We start from the raw sequence: 21,740 nt of genomic DNA, 5'->3' as shown, positions 1-21,740 counted from the left end.
TCTGTGAATCCATTAGGGGACATGGGGCCAGATTCAGACCTGATCGCTGTCGTGCAAATTCGCAAGGTGGACGATTATCAATCGACTGCACATGCCTACAGATCATAGTGCGCATGCACGAGGCCAAACTTGAGAAAAAAATCTAGCATCTTTTTTGATTGATCGCTAGTGTACGTAAGTTGATTGACAGCAAGCCAGCGTTTTGGGGTGGTAACTGGACATTTTCTGGCGTGCCCAAGCGTTTTCAGGGAGTGTTTGTGACATCAGATTCGGCCCCGATCAGCCTGTTTCTATCGCAATGTAGGAGTAGGTCCTGGGCTATGCACAGACTGGGAATATCATTCGATGGTGAGTCAGTTGTGAACGGATTTACAGCTGACCGGCGTTCCCAGAGATTTTCGCAAGGCGTACTCAGACTTGCACGGGGCGGGTATTCACTCTGTCTGGGAAACCTCTGCAAATTCGCAGAGGAGCGATCAGGTCTGTATTAGGCCCGTGGATTGTCCACCTATTTATACTCTAGTTTTCTTGTTAAAAGTTGGCCAAAGTTTAAAAATAATTGTGTGGTGTTTCTCTCTTTTGGTTAGTTCCTCTCGGGTTTTGTCCTTTGGGGCTTAGTTAGAAAAATAACTGAGTTTCCTGTAGGGTATATGGAAGAGGGAAGAGCACAAAACGTATTGAATATTCCCAAAGGAAGCTCTTTGCCACACGGTCTAGTCTCCCTCAATACACTTGGAGAAAATTATTTATATTTAAGATAAAAATAAATCACATTATCCTTCATCCAGTCCTTGTCTCAGGGATCACTATTACTTACTGCATGTAGGATAAGGATACATCTTATAATGAAAAGTCCATTTTTTCCAATCATGGATTAACTGTACTTTTTTTGTGTGCAACATATTCTTGCATGCTTGTTTTACGTACACAACAGTGAAGGCATTGTCATCACTTGTATCCACAATTACATTATATTTGTGCACACAGTTTTCTTTTAGAAAAGCAGCAGTCAGAGTATATGTCATTTCTATCTCTAGGGAGGCTAATAGACCAGCAGTCAAACAAGCTCGCAAAGGATGAGATGCTGCAGATGATACGCCATGGAGCCACCCATGTGTTTGCATCAAAGGATAGTGAACTGACAGATGAAGATATAACTACCATTCTGGAAAGAGGGGAAAAGAAGGTAACATTGATATTTCTTCGTCAGTTCATCATGTCATTTCTACATCTTCTTTGTTCTATCTTACAAAAGTAATTGTTTTCTCCCGAAAGAGAAGAAAAAGACAGTAAATCCTGGTAGAGTGTATTTACCAGGGGATGAATTGATTTACCTCTATCATTGACTTCTCTCTAAAGTTCTTGCTACAGTAAATCCCACTGGACTTTGGGCCTGATTCAGAGGTGGATGCAGATAAGAGAACTCATGAACTTATGAACGATAATCAGCAAAATGCGCATGCACAGCCCAGTAGAAACCTTACTGTGCACACGCAAAGCACAGTTCAATGGCATATGATATCGCTATTACTTGAGAAGGCTTCTGATAGCCACAGGTGGTTCAGGGTGGAGCTTGGAGATGACCTGGAAAGAGGCAGTGTCATGGGCGTGTTATTGGAGCATCATGGGGGTGTTTTAGTGTGCGCCTGCGATTTTAGTTGCAGCACCGCAGCCACAGTGGCCATATATTAAGAACGTTACATTGGTTATATGCGCCAGGCAGGGGCTGCTTGAAGATTTGATGTTTGCATCTGATGGAGTATCCATGGTTTAGAGATCAGATCCATCAGTGTACTTGAGCATTGCTCAGATATGCAAAGTGGGCATAGCAGGGTTTGCTAAGTCCATTGCACAGTAGTGCCCAAGGGCAAGTCTAAGCTTCCATTTGCACATATTCACACTTGAGAATCTGCAAGAAATCGCAGCCATAAATGTCCCGCGTGCACCTCTGAAGCAGGCCCTCTGTCTTTAGTTCTCAAAGGAAATGAATAGATTTGAAAAATAAATTTGTAAGTTAACAAAAAATCTCCAGGAATGGACTATACTTGAGTATCCTTCATTTCAGAATGTGTACATTTGTATGTCTTGTGAATCTTTTCTATTATGACCACCAGTACATTCATATTTATTTTGGCTAGTTATTTTGAGTCTGTGAGACATATTTTATTATGTATTAGTAACAAAAGAAATGAAATATGTCAGTTAAAGAGTTTCTCCACTCTCTAAACTCAAACCAACTTAAACCCAATTCTTTAATTTCACACCAAATGGTCTTAGGAAAAGTTGAATATGAAGATTGTGTATACTGCTCGTGGTCATGCTCTTTCTAAAAACAAAACTCTAGGCTGGTGGCGCGTCTGCCACATCTGAGGACATATACAATGGAATCATAGTGCAGGAGAGGTAGGGAGAAGACTCATAAGCCAGCTGATCACAGTCACGCACAGATCACAGTCCTGCTAGTTTGCACCATCCTTTAGGTGAATCAAAAGTCTGCATCTCAACAACTTTGCCATTCAGATGACTTTTTACTGACTGTGTCTGTTCCACAATAAAGTGTTGTAATTTTATATTTTTCTTGTGGTCTGCTGTGTGATAGAAACAGTCACAGTGTTTGAAGACTGACATCTGTTTATATCAGTTCTTTATCAGAGATGTACATACCGGATCCATGGACCATGGTCCTACGTCTTTCTTGCCAGGTTCTGATGCTACTCTGTCTCGTGTGTCTGACCACTATGGTCGTTTTGTACAAAACATCTTTTGTACAAAAAGGCAGTGAAGATACAGTGTGACAGTGATTCTGTGGTTCAATGATCTAAATCATCACAGGGCATCAAAAGTCGCTCACCGAATTATATAGGATGGGTAAACTTCTTCAGCTGATATGGCAGTGTTCATTCCGCATGTAGACAGCTTAAAGCACATTTTCTCAGTTGCCAGGATCTTCATCTCAGGGAGTTGTCTATTCATTCAGGAATCTTTCTAAGATAGGGTTAGCTAGGTGGAATTCTTCCTCCATTATTCAGGCTTACATTGACACACATTTTACCAGTACAGAGGCTGGTCTGAGCAGTTTTGTAGAAACACCTGCTGGTTGTCTACATATATTCACTAAATTCTACATTGTAATGTGTTTGAATCCATGGATGATAGCTTTGGAAAGAGAGTGTTTCACACAGCATCCACACGGACTCAATGGGTTTTTCCCGTACTCAAACCCCAGATTTTGCAGCTTTTAAGTTGAATTTAGCTGCGATGTTCTGTTCAACTTCGGTCATTCATGCGCGGGGTAACCCCGCTAATTGGATTGCTCCAATGCGGCAATTAGCCATGGGGTTTACCGCCGGTCAGCCTACCGACGCCGGGATCCTGGCTGCGGAATCCCAGCGGGTGATGGCGAGTGCAGCAAACCGCTTGTGGGCCCGCTGCATGCTCGATAGCGACCCACAAGTGGGAATAGTCCCTGTTGGTCAGCAGACCGTCGGATTTGTGAGGGGGCGGGATGTAGGGGGAGGTTATATGACCGTCGGTCTCCTGACCGCCGGTCACATAACTACATCCCCTTTATGCTCTTGTTCTTTGCTGTGTTTGTTGGTTGATGTTTTCAGAGGACATTGGGGCAGATGTATTAATCTGGAGAAGGGATAAAGAGGTGATAAAGCAGTTATAAGCACAAGGTGATAGCGCACCAGCCAATCATTACGAATTTGAAAAATTACAGTTAGGAACTGATTGGCTGGTGCGTTATAACCTTGCACTTATCACTGCTTTATCACTTCCTTATCCCTTCTCCAGGCTTAATACATCTGCCCCATTGTTCTTTCCTCCATCTTGTACGTTCCTCTCTTTCTCTTACGTCCTAGAGGATGCTGGGGTCCATATTAGTACCATGGGGTATAGACGGGTCCACCAGGAGCCATTGGCACTTTAAGAGTTTAATAGTGTGGGCTGGCTCCTCTCTCTATGCCCCTCCTACCAGACTCAGTTTAGAAACTGTGCCCGGACGAGCCGGTCACAGCTAGTGGAGCTCTACAGGGCTTCTCTAGTAAAAAGTTTTTTTAGAGTTTGTTATTTTACAGGGAGGCTGCTGGCAACAGCCTCCCTGCATCGAGGGACTGAGGGGGGGAGCAGTGTCCGCCCTGCGGGGTCTTGAGCCACTGCCTCCGCTGACTGGACATTAAGCTCCAGAGTGGACAGATTGCGCCCCGCCACAGGGGAACGCTCACCCCGGCAGCCAGCCGCCACCCCCTCACTGTGCTGAAGTGTGGCGAGTTAGTCACTGCCCCACCTTACAAGCGGTGGGTCAGTGTGAAACGGGCGGCTTAAGGGTGGGAGTGCGGTATTAACCACGCTCCCGGATGGCTCAGCAGTACTACGGTGCGGCGCTGTGAGGGGCGCCCTGAGCCAGCACAGAACCCTGCACTGACCATTTCCAGCCTGTCGGGGTCCGCGGATCTCAGCCAGAGCAAACTTCCTCTGGCCAGTATAATCTTCAAGAGCGGGAAGACAGTGCCATTGAAGGGGCGGAGCTTCTCCTCAGAGTGGATCCAGCAGTGTTCAGCGCCATTTTTCCTGCCTGCAGTCACTGCCAGTGGATGTCCAGGTCCCTCCAGGGCAACTCCAGCTATCTGTACGGTACAAGGGGGTTGTAGAAGGGAGGGGAGGCTGTATTTAGGCTGTGTCACCTATTAAGGGACACAGTCAGCGCTGGTTAGGGTCTCCCTATACCTCTAATAGCGCTGTGTGTGGGTTGGCTTCAATCTCTGTGTCTCTCTGCCATTCTTTGGGGGAAACTCTGTCTAGTAAATACCCTGTGTGTTTGTGGGGTGTTTGGTGTGTGTGTGTGTCAACATGTCTAGGGGCAATGTTTCATATGCTGCAGAGGATTTGTCTCACCAGGAAGACTACATACCATGTAATCAGGATTGCATTGTTGTAGGGCAGATCCCGACTAGAGAGCCAGAATGGTTAGTCTCTCTGATGAGCGGGACTATTTCTCAGATTTCTGTTAGGGTTGCCAGGACTGAGCATTCCACTCAAGTCCTACAATCCTCTATGGTTGTATGGTCTGATACTGCTTCCTCGGGGTCCCCTGCGGTACATTCTCAGAGACGTGCACTTGCAATGCTTATGCAGGATGACACAGACACCGACTCTGACACTGCAGACGGTGACGAGGATGTGTCAAGGGGGATGGCATCACTTGCTAAGGGGGTGCAGTTGATGATTGAAGCTGTAAGGGATTTGTTACACATTACTGACACAGCTCCTGAGCAAGTGGAGGAGGCCTTCTTTACAGATAATAAGACGCCCCCCCCCCCCCCCCCCCCTGCCACACACACACACACACCTTCCCGGCATCCAAAGAATTAAACGCTATCTTTGAAAAAGCCTGGGAAACTCCAGAAAAGAAATTTCAGATCCCTAAGAGGGTCTTGGTTGCTTTTCCCTTCCCAGAGGAAGATAGAAAGAAATGGGAGTCCCCGCCGATAGTCGACGCCTCTGTCTCCAGGCTGTCCAAACAGTTGGTGTTTCCAGTCCCGGGATCTACCGTGTTGAAGGACCCGGAGATTGCAAGGTGGATGCTACGCTAAAATCCATTTACACGGCCTCCGGGACTATATTACGGCCTACTATAGCCTGTGCTTGGATTGCAAAAGCTATTGCCAGGTGGTCAATCACTCTGCAGGAGGAGTCGGCTTCGCTGGATAGAGGTGACGTTGATTTATTTTTACGCCATATTCAGGATTCTGCAGGGTTCCTGGTAGATTCCATGAAGGACCTGGGTTCCATGGCTGCGGGGATCTCCTCCATGTCCGTATCGGCTCGCAGGGGTCTCTGGCTGCCCAATGGTCTGCGAACGTGGAATCCAGGAAGAGCGTGGAGGGCCTACCCTATACATGTCAGGCTCTCTTTGGGGAGGCGCTGGATGCGTGGATTGCCACAGCTACCGCGGGTAAGTCTTTTCTCCCCTCAGCTGCACCGGCTACAAAGAAGCCTTTTACACCAGCCACGTCACAGTCCTTTCGGCCCGCGAGGTCTAGAAAGAACTAGCCTTCGAATACCTTCTTCAGAGGTGGTCGTGCAAAGGGAAAGAAACCTACTCCCGCAGGTTCCCAAGCTCAGAAGCCCGCTTCTGATACCCCTAAGTCCTCCGCATGACGGTGGACAGCTAGGCCTGGAGGAAGGTCAGGTGGGGGCAAGACTCCGTCAGTTCAGCCACTTCTGGGTGTCGTCTGGCCTGGACCCCTGGGTCCTGGTATAGTGTCCAGGGGGTACAGACTGGAGTTTCAAGATCCCCCACCTCACCGTTTCTTCAAGTCAGGCTTGCCGGCTCTGCTGGCAGACAGAACAATTCTTCTGGAGGCCATCAGAAAATTGGTGGTGTCAGAGGTCATTGTTCCAGTTCCACCTCAACAGTGGAACAAGGGTTATTATTCGAACCTTTTTGTGGCTCCAAGGATCTTCACCAAGGTGATGGCGGAGATGAAGGTTCTCCTCCGCAAACAGGGGGTGAACATAATTCCATATCTGGACGATCTCCTGATCAAGGCATCATCCAGGGAGAGGTTGTTGCGATCCATCGCGCTCATGACACAGCTGCTCAGGAAGCACGGTTGGATCCTGAACCTTCCAAAGTCTCATCTGGAGCCGACAAGGAGGCTGTCTTTCCTGGGAATGATCCCCGACATGGAAGTGCAGAGGGTATTTCTCCCGGTGGAGAAAGCATTGGTGATTCAATCAATGGTCCGGGATGTCCTGAAGCCTACCCGGGTTTCGGTTCATCAATGCATCCGCCTTCTGGGGAAGATGGTTGCCACCTGCGAGGCTCTGCAGTACGGCAGGTTTCATGCTCGACCTTTGCAGCTGGACCAATTGGACCAGTGGTCGGGCTCTCACCTACACATGCACAAGAGGATACTCCTGTCTCCGAAAGCCAGGATTTCACTCCTCTGGTGGCTACAACTTCCGCACCTTCTGGAAGGCCGAAGGTTCGGAATTCTGGACTGGATCCTTTTAACCAAAGATGCAAGTCTAAGAGGTTGGGGAGCAGTCGCTCTGGGGGATACCTTTCAAGGAAGGTGGTCGAATCAAGAATCCCCTCTCCCAATAAACATCCTAGAGCTAAGGGCCGTGTACAACGCCCTTCTGCAAGCAGCACACCTTCTACAGGATCGGGCTGTTCAGGTGCAGTCGGACAACGTGACCACTGTAGCCTACATAAACCGACAAGGCGGAACGAAGAGCAGGGCTGCAATGTCAGAGGTGTCAAGAATCCTCCTCTGGGTGGAAAGGCATGCTGTAGCGGTGTCAACAATCTTCATTCTGGGGGTAGACAACTGGGAAGCAGACTTCCTTAGCAGACACAATCTCCATCCAGGGGAGTGGAGCCTACATCCGGAGGTGTTCGAGGAGGTAACCGGTTGGTGGGGGGTTCCTCACGTAGACATGATGGCCTCCCGCCTCAACAAGAAGCTGGGAAGGTACTGTTCCCGGTCAAGAGACCCTCAGGCAGTGGCGGTGGACGCACTGGTAACTCTGTGGGTGTTCCCGTCAGTGTATGTGTTCTCTCCACTTCCTGTGATTCCAAAGGTTCTTCAGCTGGCAAGAAGAACAAAGTTTCTGGCAATCCTCATTGCTCCGGACTGGCCAAGGAGGGCTTGGTATGCGGATCTACTGGATCTTCTGCTGGAAGATCCAAAGCCCTTACCTCTTCGGGAGGATCTGCTACTGGAGGGGCCGTTCGCCTATCAAGACTTACCACGGCTACGGTTGATGGCATGGCGGTTGAGCGCCAGATCTTAGCTCGGAATGGTATCCCGAGTGAAGTCATCCCTACCCTGATTAAGGCTAGGAAGGGGGGAACGTCTAAACATTACCACCGTATTTGGAAGAAATATGTTTCTTGGTGTGAATCAAGAAGTTTTCCTGCGGTGGAGTTTCAACTTGGACGTTTTCTCCTTTTCCTGCAGGCGGGAGTGGATGTGGGCCTGAGATTGGGATCCATCAAGGTCCAGATCTCTGCTTTGTCCATCTTTTTTCAAAAACAATTGGCTGTCCTCCCTGAGGTTCAGACCTTTTTGAAAGGGGTTCTGCACATCCAGCATTCCTTTGTGGCGCCAACGGCACCTTGGGATCTAGATGTGGTATTGCAGTTCCTACAATCAGCTTGGTTTGAGCCTCTACTGGAGGCTGACATCAAGTTTCTCACGTGGAAGGCGGTCACTTTGTTGGCCTTGGCTTCTGCCCGACGCGTGTCGCAATTAGGGGCTTTATCTTGTAAAAGTTCTTATCTGATCTTTCATGAAGACAGGGCGGTTCCTGCCCAAGGTTGTATCGGCTTTCCATATCAACCAACCTATTGTGGTGCCAGTGGCTACTGACTCCTTGATTGCTTCAAAGGCTCCAATGGCTCCTGGTGGACCCGTCTATACCCCATGGTACTAATATGGACCCCAGCATCCTCTACGGACTATGAGAAAAATTTTTACCGGTAGGTAATTAAAATCCTATTATCCTCTACTGTGGAGCTTGGTTAAACATAACTAAAGTAGTCCTTGCAGCCATGTGGTGTATAGGAGGAGGAGTACCAACAAGTGATCTAGATTTAAAGTGACCGCACTCCTTCTGCTCCCACTATACCTCAGTGTTTACCCAGTGAACCTAAAGAATACAATTTAAGGTACAAATATTCTCTTTTTGTATTTTGAACTTTTGTGATATGTAAATTAACCTTATTGTCTATTAAGCTTTATTGCATTTCTGAAAGGTAAAGTCTTTTGTTACAGTTAACTAGTGTTCATTTTAGCCCATCTTCCCTCCAGGTTTCCAGATTTTAAATGGTAGCAAAACAATATTATGGTGTATAGAGCCTATAATCACATTATTAAGTTCTGAAATGTTTCTCTTTCAGACTGCTGAAATGGCAGAGCGCTTGGAAAAGATGGGCGAGAGCTCTCTTAGAAATTTCTCTATGGAGACAGAAACGAGTTTATATAATTTTGAAGGAGAAGATTATCGAGAAAAGCAAAAGGTAAACTTGTATTTACAAGAATGTATTTAGTGCTGTATATAATATAGGCTGTATTGAATGACTGCACATTCACTAATAATTACCAAGCTTAAAGGGATCCATGCCAATTAATTTGGAACATCTGGGATGGCAAAGCGGCCACTCTGGTTAAATGACCTGGCACCTGGAAAGAGCCTCACCACTTTTCAGCACAAGCTTGGTAGACTGTGAGGTTGTAAAGTGGGTTCTGTGTTTGCAGAGGCCACCCTTAGAAGCAATGGCCCCGGTGTGACCAGCCTTTGGCACATTTTCACTATGTCGTGGATACTTTGCAGTCTTGGTCTCCCTTTTGTAGTAGAAAACAGCACGGGCAGTCTAGTGCTGGTGCTGGTTGAGGATTTAGAAGGATGCAGGGGCATGTTGCCTGTATTTATTTTTTTATTTTAACCGGGCAATGTGCATGTGATGCGTGCAATTACAGTACTCATAGTGTGCCTGGAAATGTGTTTTGCTGTGGAAGTGCAACATTAAAAGTATAGGACTAGCTCTGAGCTGGTGCAGAATGTCATCATTTTGTGTAGTGGGAATAGGTGTGTACTGTAAGGAATGCCCCTGATATAGTGTCCTCTTCAGCCCTTTATCTGCTCTGCAAATCAAAACATATACAATGGACAGACCAGGCTATCGAGGCTCTGTGGGGGAAACCAATGATAAACGACCAGCAGCTTCATTACTGAAGCCACAGCAGGCTATTTCATTTTATTTTGCTTTATTTTGATTTTTAATTCCCCTCTCCCCTCCCCCCTTTTATCTTATTTTTCCCCACTGTTTTGGGCTTTACCTGTGCAAACCTTAATGTAGCTGGACTTACCTATGCCTGCTTACTCATTACATACCCTGCTTTCTGCAGTTTGCCCCATTTGCAATATACTAATTCAGTACCATAATTTATTCCTGCTTAAATTCTGTTGTACTTCTGCTTACCTTGTGTTGAAACTGCCACCTACTGTCCCCTCACTGGAGCTGTTCTTTTTCTCCCTGCAATCTCCCATTGCATGTTACACTGCTATGGACTAGTCATCCTGCCCACTGTAACCTGTGTAGTGCACCCTAGGTGGCTGCCTCGCCTGGAACATTGAAGGGCAAGATTGGTAACTGCAGAAGCGTCTACAGGGGGTTATTCATGTTTGTTAGCAAACCAAACAAGCAAGCAACTGGGCAAAACCTTGTTGCATTACAGGGGAAGCGGTTACAATACCGCTAGTTGGTATCCCGGACGTCACAATCCCAACACCAGAATCTAGACTAGCGGTGAAATACTGCCGCCGGAATTCCGGCACCACATGTTTTACTCCCTCTGTGGGTGTCTACGACACCCATAGAGGGAGAATATAACCTGCGTTAGCCACGTGCCCGAATCGTGGCCAGTGCAGTGAGCCTGCAAGGCGCTTGCTAGCGTTCCCAGCACTACCGGCATACCGGTGGTCGGGATCCCGCTGTCAGTATACTGACAGACGGGAATTGGGATGCCGGATGCCAGTTTTTCATACCGATCCCCACTACAGTCGGGGCAGATGTAACATGTGCAGAGAGATTCAGATTTGTGTGGTTTATATTGTTTCTGTGCAGGGTAAATACTGTCTGCTTAATTATTTCACTGCAATTTAGATTTCAGTTTGAACACACCCTACCCAAATATAAATCTCTCTGCATTTAGTATGTTGGTACCTTGCTTTGCAGGACGATGCACCCCTACAGAAATCCTGGTGATACTTGTACAAATTTAGGTGCAACATTGTGTTTTTACAGAGTGGCTGCTTTGTACTTTGTAAATGATTTCATTTTTTTATAGTCTGGTATGGAACTGTATTTCAGGATAGTGAGCAGTGAAGTCATAAACTTATCCAAAATCTGTCTCTAAGTTATTATGTATGTAGCCAAAAATCTAGTGAAGCAATATAACAAAGTGCACAGTAAAAGCAAGTTCTCACCCAAGATAATAGAGTAATCCATATTTGTTTTTATCCAAGATCTGTGTAATGCAAGACATTCCCAGCTGTGTCCTGAAACAGAAGCTTTCTTCAAAGGACACTAACATTCACTGTGGGCATTTCAGATTTAAGTTCCAAGTGCTCTGAATTATGGCAGAGCAACAACATTCATTCTACCGGGCAACCTACTGGGGTGCAGGGTAAAATGAACAATGATGCATTTTCGAGATGCTGATGTAATCAATGTTCCCTTGCCTTCTAATCGCACATCGCTTGAGACTGAATTTTCCCCTTAACGTGAGTAAAGGGTTTAATATATGTGGGTGCTGCAGCAGCCACTAGATGCCACAGTCTGACTTTCTCAAGGAGGTGAAGCAGTCTTATACTGCGGCATCCTGCGTCTTGTGAACACGTTGCTGTAATGATTAAGGCCGTTCACTTCAAGTATTATGAAAGTGCGTGTTCATGTTTCTTTTTTCCCTACACATAGATGAAGCAGAGATAGCAGCCTGGGTATGCTGCAGTACTTAACATGGCTTAGAAGATCATTATTGCAGTTATTTTACTGTATAATAATTCCATGTGCAAATGTGTCCTTATACAACAAGCCTCAATACGCTATGTGACGTATTTCTGCATCTTTTAACCCAACATGTGTCTTCATCACACTGTGATGCAACAAAGACACACCATATACGTAGCACAGGAGAACTTGGTAGCACTTTGTATGCAGATTCAGAGATTAATTTGCATGCAAATATACAAGTGCTGCATATATAATTAATCAGCATAGTCTCCTGGTGCTTCCTAGTGGCATTGCACGGTGACTAAGATGCGCTGTCGTGAAAAAAGGCGTGAAAAAAATGCCTGGTGTTAGCTCAGTCTCATGGGAACTGGCGCGCCGTAAGCGGCTATTTAGCGTGACTGCAGCGGCAATGTATTAGGACACATCTATAGCTCCTATGATTGTGCCAGTACTAATAATAGTTAGCTGTCTCGTGTTTGAATCTAGAGATGCCAATTTTGGAGGCAAGTTGTTTTGCACTGCTTCATCTACCTTTAGTGTCAGCTTTGGGATGATGATAGTGTTAATCAATCGGAGGACTAAGAGAAGAAGATTTCTGTGCTAAGCTTTAAATCTTTGAGTCCATTGTTGTTCAGTGTTTTAGGAGGACATTGTTCTTTTCCTCCAACCTGTAGGCTCCTCTCAGTCCTATCCTCTGGGCTTGGATAAACATAACTGAAGTTCCCACTGCAGGCAATGGGAATAAGGGGGAGAAGCTAAAAATATAAAATACCTGCATTCCTCCATCATCCACTATACACCAGTGTGTTCACAGTGTGTCTCAATGGAGTCAGACAAAATGATTTAATATACAGATGTGTCCTCTTACATCCTTGCTGCAGTCACGCTAAATAGCTCTTCAAGTCGCGCATGACGTAGCGGGACTCGTTTGTGCTGATCATCTCTTTTTGTGATTTTCGTCAGCGAAAATGCATCTTAGACGCAATGTAATGCAATAGGAAGCATGAGCAGATTCTGCTGATTAAAATAATATGAAGCATATTCTGTGTGTTATTGCGGCTCTAGCTGCACCCGAAAAGCCATATTACAGAAGCATAGCATTTTGTATGCAAATACTGTCGCAGTCACACACAAAATATAGGCATGCTGCAAATCATTTTAATCCGCAAAAGCTGCTTGTGCATCCTATTGCATTGCATTGCGTCTATGATGCATTTTCGCGGAACAAAACAGCCGAGTCACACAGCACTCACGCGTTATGTGTAACACGACTTGTAGCTCACAGAGCAAATATGTAAGAGGACTCATCTGTACAGTACATACAAAAATCGTCTTTTTAGTCACTATTAGTTGATGAACAAAATAAATACAGATGAAGAAAAATTAATATGTGATGTCACAAAATAAAAACAGCTCTTCACTGCAGATTTACATTTTCTTGCATTCGTAAATGTTTTTGCAACACTGCCCCTCCCCCCCAAAAAAAATTAAATAAAAATAAATACTTGCCTCTCAAACCCTTTGTTGAAATAATTAGTGTTTATTGGCAGTTAAGTCACAGAAAGTTATTTATGTTGTCTCATTCTGGTATTGCAGTAAAATACATTGTATCCTTGACTGAAGATTACAGCTGAGTCATCAAGTAACCGTTCAGAATCAAAATTTAATTTAATTTCTTGCTACACAATCCTAATTGGCCACTTAAATCCCATAATGTTGATTTGTAATTTCCAGTAAAGTGGATACTTTTGTAAAGTGCTTCTTTTTCTTGCCTTTGCATTTAGCTGAGCATGTTAGAATGGATAGAGCCACCCAAACGAGAGCGCAAGGCCAATTATGCAGTGGATGCATATTTCAGAGATGCCTTGCGTGTTAGCGAACCTAGAGCGCCAAAGGTAAAATATATTCTGCATTATTAATACACTGTGTGCAACACTGCAATATGTACTAACAATGGTCACTAAACAAGTGTAATCTTTAGAATGGAGTATTCTGCTAACAATCCTTAGGTTATCAATGGCAAATGTCATTATTGTAGTGCTGTTTCTGGATGCTAACCAGATGTATACAGTGGGTCAAAGCTTGACACTGGGACTTGGATTGTTGATGATTGTAGTCATGATGGCTGGGATAAGTGAAGGTCATCACGGCTCTAAAGATGGAATTATCCTTTAATGATTGATGGCACAGTGCAATAACAGTGCCACAAGCACATTTCTTAAGCTTGGTACACACTGTACGATATATCAGATGATGTTGCGATCCACGAAAAATCAAATGACCATCGTATAGTATGTACCATCAAATAGTCCATTGGATATGCTGCACGTCCATTGGAATGATTGAATGGATGATGTTGTATTGTTTCATGAACCATGTAACAATATATTATTGAATGGATGATGTTGTATTGTTTCATGAACCTTGTAACGATATATTTCGCCATCTTACAGCCGATCGTGCGGTGTGTACGGCGCTTTGATATATCTGTGCAACGCATTACTGGGCCGCACCATCAGTCAAGCGTGTACCCAGCTTTGCCTTACACATATTGGAGTTTAATTATTAATACCATCAAACCAATACCAGGAAAAACATCTAAATGACCCTAAATGTATAGAAATGTACATTGATTCATGTTTCACTGTGAAACTTCTCACTTCATGATAAATGTTTAAGAATAATTGATTAGGACAGTTTTGTATTTGTTTCATTTAGCTGTGTGTATTTCATTCACTAAAACCTGACTTTATAATATATTGATGTCCTAACATTATATGTTAGCTTTGACTTAACTGAATACTTTGTGCATAAATTCTGCATTGACAGTAATAAAATATAATTTCTCTATCGTCCTAAGTGGATGCTGGGGTTCCTGAAAGGACCATGGGGAATAGCGGCTCCGCAGGAGACAGGGCACAAAAGTAAAGCTTTTACAGGTCAGGTGGTGTGTACTGGCTCCTCCCCCTATGACCCTCCTCCAGACTCCAGTTAGATTTTTGTGCCCGGCCGAGAAGGGTGCAATTCTAGGTGGCTCTCATAAAGAGCTGCTTAGAGAGTTTAGCTTAGGTTTTTTATTTTACAGTGATTCCTGCTGGCAACAGGATCACTGCAACGAGGGACAGAGGGGAGAAGAAGTGAACTCACCTGCGTGCAGGATGGATTGGCTTCTTGGCTACTGGACATGAAGCTCCAGAGGGACGATCACAGGTACAGCCTGGATGGTCACCGGAGCCACGCCGCCGGCCCCCTCACAGATGCTGAAGCAAGAAGAGGTCCAGAATCGGCGGCTGAAGACTCCTGCAGTCTTCTTAAGGTAGCGCACAGCACTGCAGCTGTGCGCCATTTTCCTCTCAGCACACTTCACACGGCAGTCACTGAGGGTGCAGGGCGCTGGGGGGGGGCACCCTGGGAGGCAAATGAAAACCTTTAAAAAGGCTAAAAATACCTCACATATAGCCCCAGAGGCTATATGGAGATATTTACCCCTGCCTAAATGTACTAAATAGCGGGAGACGAGCCCGCCGTAAAAGGGGCGGGGCCTATCTCCTCAGCACACGGCGCCATTTTCTGTCACAGCTCCGCTGGTCAGGAAGGCTCCCAGGTCTCTCCCCTGCACTGCACTACAGAAACAGGGTATAACAGAGAGGGGGGGCAGAATAAATGGCAATATATTAATATAAAAGCAGCTATAAGGGAGCACTTAATCATAAGGCTATCCCTGTCATATATAGCGCTTTTTGGTGTGTGCTGGCAGACTCTCCCTCTGTCTCCCCAAAGGGCTAGTGGGTCCTGTCTTCGTATAGAGCATTCCCTGTGTGTCTGCTGTGTGTCGGTACGTGTGTGTCGACATGTATGAGGACGTTATTGGTGTGGAGGCGGAGCAATTGCCAAATATGAGGATGTCACCTCCTAGGGGGTCGACACCAGAATGGATGCCTTTATTTGTGGAATTACGGGATAGCGTCAACTCGCTTAAGCAGTCGTTTGCCGACATGAGGCGGCCGGACACTCAATTAGTGTCTGTCCAGGCGCCTCAAACACCGTCAGGGGCTGTAAAACGTCCCTTGCCTCAGTCGGTCGACACAGACCCAGACACAGGCACTGATTCCGGTGGTGAAGGTGACGAATCAACCGTATTTTCCAGTAGGGCCACACGTTATATGATTTTGGCAATAAAGGAGATGTTACATTTAGCTGATACTACAGGTACCACTAAACAGGGTATTATGTGGGGGTGAAAAAACTACCAGTAGTTTTTACCGAATCAGAAGAATTAAATGACGTGTGTGATGAAGCGTGGGGTGCCCCGATAAAAAACTGCTAATTTCAAAGAAGTTATTGGCTTTATACCCTTTCCCGCCAGAGGTTAGGGAGCGCTGGGAAACACCTCCTAGGGTGGACAAAGCGCTAACACGCTTATCAAAACAAGTGGCGTTACCCTCTCCTGAGACGGACGCACTTAAAGATCCATCAGATAGGAGGATGGAAAATATCCAAAAAGGTATATACACACATGCAGGTGTTATACTACGACCAGCTATTGCGACTGCCTGGATGTGCAGTGCTGGGGTAGTTTGGTCAGAGTCCCTGATCGAAAATATTGATACCCTGGACAGGGACAATATTTTACTGTCGTTAGAACAAATAAAGGATGCATTTCTTTATATGCGTGATGCACAGAGAGTTATCTGCACACTGGCATCACGGGTAAGTGCTATGTCCATTTCGGCCAGAAGAGCTTTATGGACACGACAGTGGACAGGCGATGCGTAGAGGAGTTATTTGAGGTCGGTCTATCGGATTTGGTGGCCACGGCTACGGCCGGGAAATCCACCTTTTCTACCTCAAGTCACTCCCCAACAGAAAAAGGCACCGACCTTTCAACCGCAGCCCTTTCGTTCCTTTAAAAATAAGAGAGCAAAGGGCTATTCATATCTGCCACGAGGCAGAGGACGAGGGAAGAGACAGCAACAGGCAGCTCCTTCCCAGGAACAGAAGCCCTCCCCGGCTTCTACAAAAGCCTCAGCATGACGCTGGGGCTTCGCAAGCGGACTCGGGGGCGGTAGGCGGTCGTCTCAAAAATTACAGCGCGCAGTGGGCTCACTCGCAGGTAAATCCCTGGATCCTGCAGATAATATCTCAGGGGTACAGGTTGAAATTAGAGACAGAGCCACCTCGCCGTTTCCTGAAGTCTGCTTTACCAACGTCCCCCTCAGAAAGGGAGACGGTTTTGGAAGCCATTCACAAGCTGTATTCTCAGCAGGTGATAGTCAAGGTACCTCTTCTACAACAAGGGAAGGGGTATTATTCCACTCTATTTGTGGTACCGAAGCCGGATGGCTCGGTAAGGCCTATTCTAAATCTGAAGTCCTTGAACCTATACATAAAGAAGTTCAAGTTCAAGATGGAGTCACTCAGAGCAGTGATAGCGAACCTGGAAGAAGGGGACTTTATGGTATCCTTGGACATCAAGGATGCGTATCTCCACGTTCCAATTACCCCTCACACCAGGGGTACCTCAGGTTCGTTGTACAAAACTGTCACTATCAGTTTCAGACGCTGCCGTTTGGTTTGTCCACGGCACCTCGGGTCTTTACAAAGGTAATGGCCGAGATAATATTTCTTCTTCGAAGAAAAGGCGTATTAATTATCCCATACTTGGACGATCTCCTAATAAGGGCAAGGTCCAGAGAACAGCTAGAGATGGGTTTAGCACTATCTCAAGAGGTGCTAAAGCAGCACGGATGGATTCTGAATATTCCAAAATCCCAATTAATGCCGACAACTCGTCTGCTGTTCCTGGGGATGATTCTGGACACAGTTCAGAAAAAGGTTTTTCTTCCCGAAGAAAAAGCCAAGGAGTTATCTGACCTGGTCAGGAACCTCCTAAAACCAGGAAAGGTGTCTGTACATCAATGCACAAGAGTCCTGGGAAAAAATGGTAGCTTCTTACGAAGCAATCCCTTTCGGCAGATTCCATGCAAAGGGATCTGTTGGACAAATGGTCAGGGTCGCATCTTCAGATGCACCTGCGGATAACCCTGTCGCCGAGGACAAGGGTATCCCTTCTGTGGTGGTTGCAGGAGGCTCATCTATTGGAGGGCCGCAGATTCGGCATACAGGATTGGATCCTGGTGACCACGGAGGCCAGCCTGAGAGGCTGGGGAGCAGTCACACAGGGAAGAAATTTCCAGGGAGTGTGGTCGAGCCTGAAAAAGTCTCTTCACATAAGCATTCTGGAACTAAGAGCAATCTACAATGCTCTAAGCCAGGCGGAACCTCTGCTTCAAGGAAGACCGGTGTTGATCCAGTCGGACAACATCACGGCAGTCGCCCATGTAAACAGACAGGGCGGCACAAGAAGCAGGAGGGCAATGGCAGAAGCTGCCAGGATCCTTCGCTGGGCGGAGAATCACGTGATAGCACTGTCAGCAGTATTCATCCCGGGCGTGGACAACTGGGAAGCAGACTTCCTCAGCAGACACGACCTTCACCCGGGAGAGTGGGGACTTCATCCAGAAGTTTTCCACATGCTATTAAACCGTTGGGTAAAACCAATGGTGGACATGATGGCGTCTCGCCTCAACAAAACACTGGACAGGTATTGCGCCAGGTCAAGAGATCCGCAGGCAATAGCTGTGGACGCGCTGGTAACACCTTGGGTGTACCAGTCGGTATATGTGTTTCCTCCTCTGCCTCTCATACCAAAGGTATTGAGGATTATACGGCAAAGAGGAGTAAGACTAGTGGCTCCGGATTGGCCAAGAAGGACTTGGTACCCGGAACTTCAAGAGATGGTCACGGACGATCCGTGGCCTCTACTTCTGAGAAGGGACCTGCTTCAGCAGGGTCCTTGTCTTTTTCAAGACTTACCGCGGCTGCGTTTGACGGCATGGCGTTGACTGCCAGATCCTAAAAGGAAAAGGCATTCCAGAAGAAGTCATTCCTACCTTGATAAAGGCAAGGAAGGAAGTCACCGCGAAGCATTATCGCCGTATTTGGCGAAAATATGTTGCGTGGTGCGAGCAGCGGAGTGCTCCGATGGAGGAATTTCAACTGGGTCGTTTTCCTACATTTCCTGCAATCAGGATTGTCTATGGGTCTCAAATTGGGATCTATTAAGGTTCAAATTTCGGCCCTATCAATATTCTTCCACAAAGAATTGGCCTCAGTCCCTGAGGTCCAGATTTTTATCACAGGAGTACTGCATATACAGCCTCCTGTGGTGCCTAAGGTGGCACCGTGGGATCTAAATGTAGTTTTAGATTTCCTCAAATCCAATTGGTTTGAACCACTAAAGAATGTGGATTTGAAATATCTCACATGGAAAGTGACTATGTTACTGGCCCTGGCTTCGGCCGGGAGAGTATCTGAACTGGCGGCTTTGTCTTATAAAAGCCCTTATTTAATTTTCCATTCGACATAGGGCAGAGCTGCGGACGCGTCCGCATTTTCTCCCTAAGGTGGTATCAGCGTTTCACCTGAACCAGCCTATTGTAGTGCCTGCGGCTACAGACGACTTGAAGGACTCCAAGTTGTTGGACGTTGTCAGAGCCTTAAAAATATACATTTAAAGGACGGCTGGAGTCAGAAAATCTGACTCGCTGTTTATACTGTATGCACCCAAAAAGTTGGGTGCACCTGCTTCTAAGCAGTCGATTGCTCGTTGGTTTTGTAACAAAATTCAACTTGTACATTCTGTGGCAGGCCTGCCACAGCCTAAATCTGTTAAGGCCCATTCCGCAAGGAAGGTGGGCTCATCTTGGGCGGCTGCCCGAGGGGTCTCGGCATTACAACTCTGCCGAGCAGCTACGTGGTCAGGGGAGAACACGTTTGTAAATTTTTACAAATTTGATACCCTGGCAAAGGAGGACCTGGAGTTCTCTCATTCGGTGCTGCAGAGTCATCCGCACTCTCCCGCCCGTTTGGGAGCTTTGGTATAATCCCCATGGTCCTTTCAGGAACCCCAGCATCCACTTAGGACGATAGAGAAAATAAGAATTTACTTACCGATAATTCTATTTCTCGGAGTCCGTAGTGGATGCTGGGCGCCCATCCCAAGTGCGGATTATCTGCAATACTTGTACATAGTTATTGTTAACTAATTCGGGTTATTGTTTAGGAAGCCATCTTTCAGAGGCTCCTCTGTTATCATACTGTTAACTGGGTTTAGATCACAAGTTGTACGGTGTGATTGGTGTGGCTGGTATGAGTCTTACCCGGGATTCAAAATCCTCCCTTATTGTGTACGCTCGTCCGGGCACAGTACCTAACTGGAGTCTGGAGGAGGGTCATAGGGGGAGGAGCCAGTACACACCACCTGACCTGTAAAAGCTTTACTTTTGTGCCCTGTCTCCTGCGGAGCCGCTATTCCCCATGGTCCTTTCAGGAACCCCAGCATCCACTACGGACTCCGAGAAATAGAATTATCGGTAAGTAAATTCTTATTTTTTGTTTCATGAAGGCTCCCCGGCCACCAAAGCAGCCGAACATTCAAGACTTTCAGTTTTTTCCACCAAGACTGTTTGAGCTGTTGGAGAAAGAAATACTCTATTACAGAAAAACCATTGGATATAAGGTAATCTTTAAATGTTATACAGCTTAAAAATGCAAGAAGTTAAAAACAAAAAGAATAAGGGCCATTTTTTAATTTTGGTATATATATCCCTTTTTGTCTATATTTGTATTACCTGTGAGGCTTGCTTTCAGCCTTGTGAATGCCCTAGATGTCTTTACAAAGATCATTGGCATAATGGCTGCTCTCTTGATAGTAAGAGATATCACTGTTAATCAGTATCTAGAGAATCAAGGCAGAATCATTTTAGCATTTCTGTGTACACCTCCAGATGACTATCCAGACATTATAGTCTAATGGATAGCTTGTCAATTGTCAAAGGTCTGGTCTCTTTGCTGCTCAATATATGACTTTCCTGGGATTTATTGTCAGTACCAAGCTACAGACAGTGTTTTTGCGATGAACAAGGTTCTGGCCTTGCAGAAAGGTGTGTCTAGCAATGAAGGTCCTGGGTGAAATGGTTTCCTATCTGTGAGGTAGTCCAGTGTGCCTAGGTGCATTCAAGAAATGTTTTAGATGGAAACAAAACGAACAAATATCATCAAAACCCATGCACCTAGATCACCTAGATGTACAGACACAATTAACCCACCAATAGTGTATACAATGGACAATCTCAGCAGAGGTCATTTATTCTCCATTTGGAACTGGAAAGTTGTAACAACAGATGCTAGTCCTCAAGGCTGAGGGGGCAGTGATCCATCATTGTCATCCTCATTAACTTTTCACATAAAGAATCAAAATTGGCAGTTACTAGTGTTGATTTGGTTTGGAATAACGCTATCTTGGAACTCAGAGCAGTCACAAATGACATTGCATAGGCTCAAACTATTAAGAGGTAGACAAATGAAGATTCATTCCAACAATGCAACACAAGTATCATATATCAATTATCGGAGAGTAACCAGGAGTTCCCAGGCAATAAGGAAGATGAAAGGAATCATGTGCTATGCAGAACTCATTTTATTATAGTGCAGAAGACTGGGAAACAGAGTTTCTCAGCAGAAACACTCTTCATCCCGGAGAATTGTCCTTATCTGGATGTCATATAGTCCAAAATTGGTTTCAAACTGAGATTGAGTCTGCACTGAGTAATTAGATATGCAGCACTTTTATATCTGTGCATGACAGCGTCTGAATCTGTGTATGTAACACAACGGAACTTGCACCGATGCATTGTAGCACTTCAGATTCAGACTCAGTCACACAGACTTTTTGCAGAACTTCAGAGGGAATTAAGTGCTTGATTATGTATATGTTCCTCAGATGAAAAAAATGAGGATTTGATTGTGGCTGATATGTGATGTTTAAGTGTCAGGCCACCATCCAGGACAATGCCAAGATTCCGTACATGATCAATGCTTTTCTAATTTTGAACCCCCAAGTGTAAGACCAGCTGCAGTCTTGTCCTTTGATGTTGAGGTCCTTTTATAGGGGCCTCTTTTTTTATGAAGATTCGGTCGCAGGCAACTAGCACTCCTCCACGCCTGGAGCTCAGCTACAGATGTGTGCAGTTACATATAGTCTTCCTGTACATCACTTTTTATTAAATTATTAGTTCAGAAGGCATAATCAAATATGCCTGGTTCATGCGAAGTATAGTTAAAATATAGATAAGTGTGTTCAACG

General features: G+C 45.7%; 1 protein-coding gene across 3 annotated transcripts in view; it reads left to right on the top strand.

The window, feature by feature from the left end:
* SMARCA1 (SWI/SNF related, matrix associated, actin dependent regulator of chromatin, subfamily a, member 1) overlaps positions 1-21,740 on the top strand; it is a 504,496-nt gene that overhangs the window by 349,040 nt on the left and 133,716 nt on the right. For all 3 annotated transcript variants that reach the window (XM_063937258.1, XM_063937260.1, XM_063937259.1), the window contains 4 exons: positions 1,038-1,186; positions 8,918-9,037; positions 13,318-13,428; positions 20,001-20,114. In XM_063937258.1, the coding sequence (XP_063793328.1) occupies positions 1,038-1,186; positions 8,918-9,037; positions 13,318-13,428; positions 20,001-20,114 (494 nt within the window). The remainder of the gene's footprint in view (positions 1-1,037; positions 1,187-8,917; positions 9,038-13,317; positions 13,429-20,000; positions 20,115-21,740) is intronic.

This window comes from Pseudophryne corroboree, chromosome 8 (genome assembly GCF_028390025.1).
Source record: "Pseudophryne corroboree isolate aPseCor3 chromosome 8, aPseCor3.hap2, whole genome shotgun sequence".
Classification (NCBI taxonomy): Eukaryota; Metazoa; Chordata; class Amphibia; order Anura; family Myobatrachidae; genus Pseudophryne; species Pseudophryne corroboree.
This window is presented reverse-complemented; position numbering and strand designations above follow the sequence as displayed.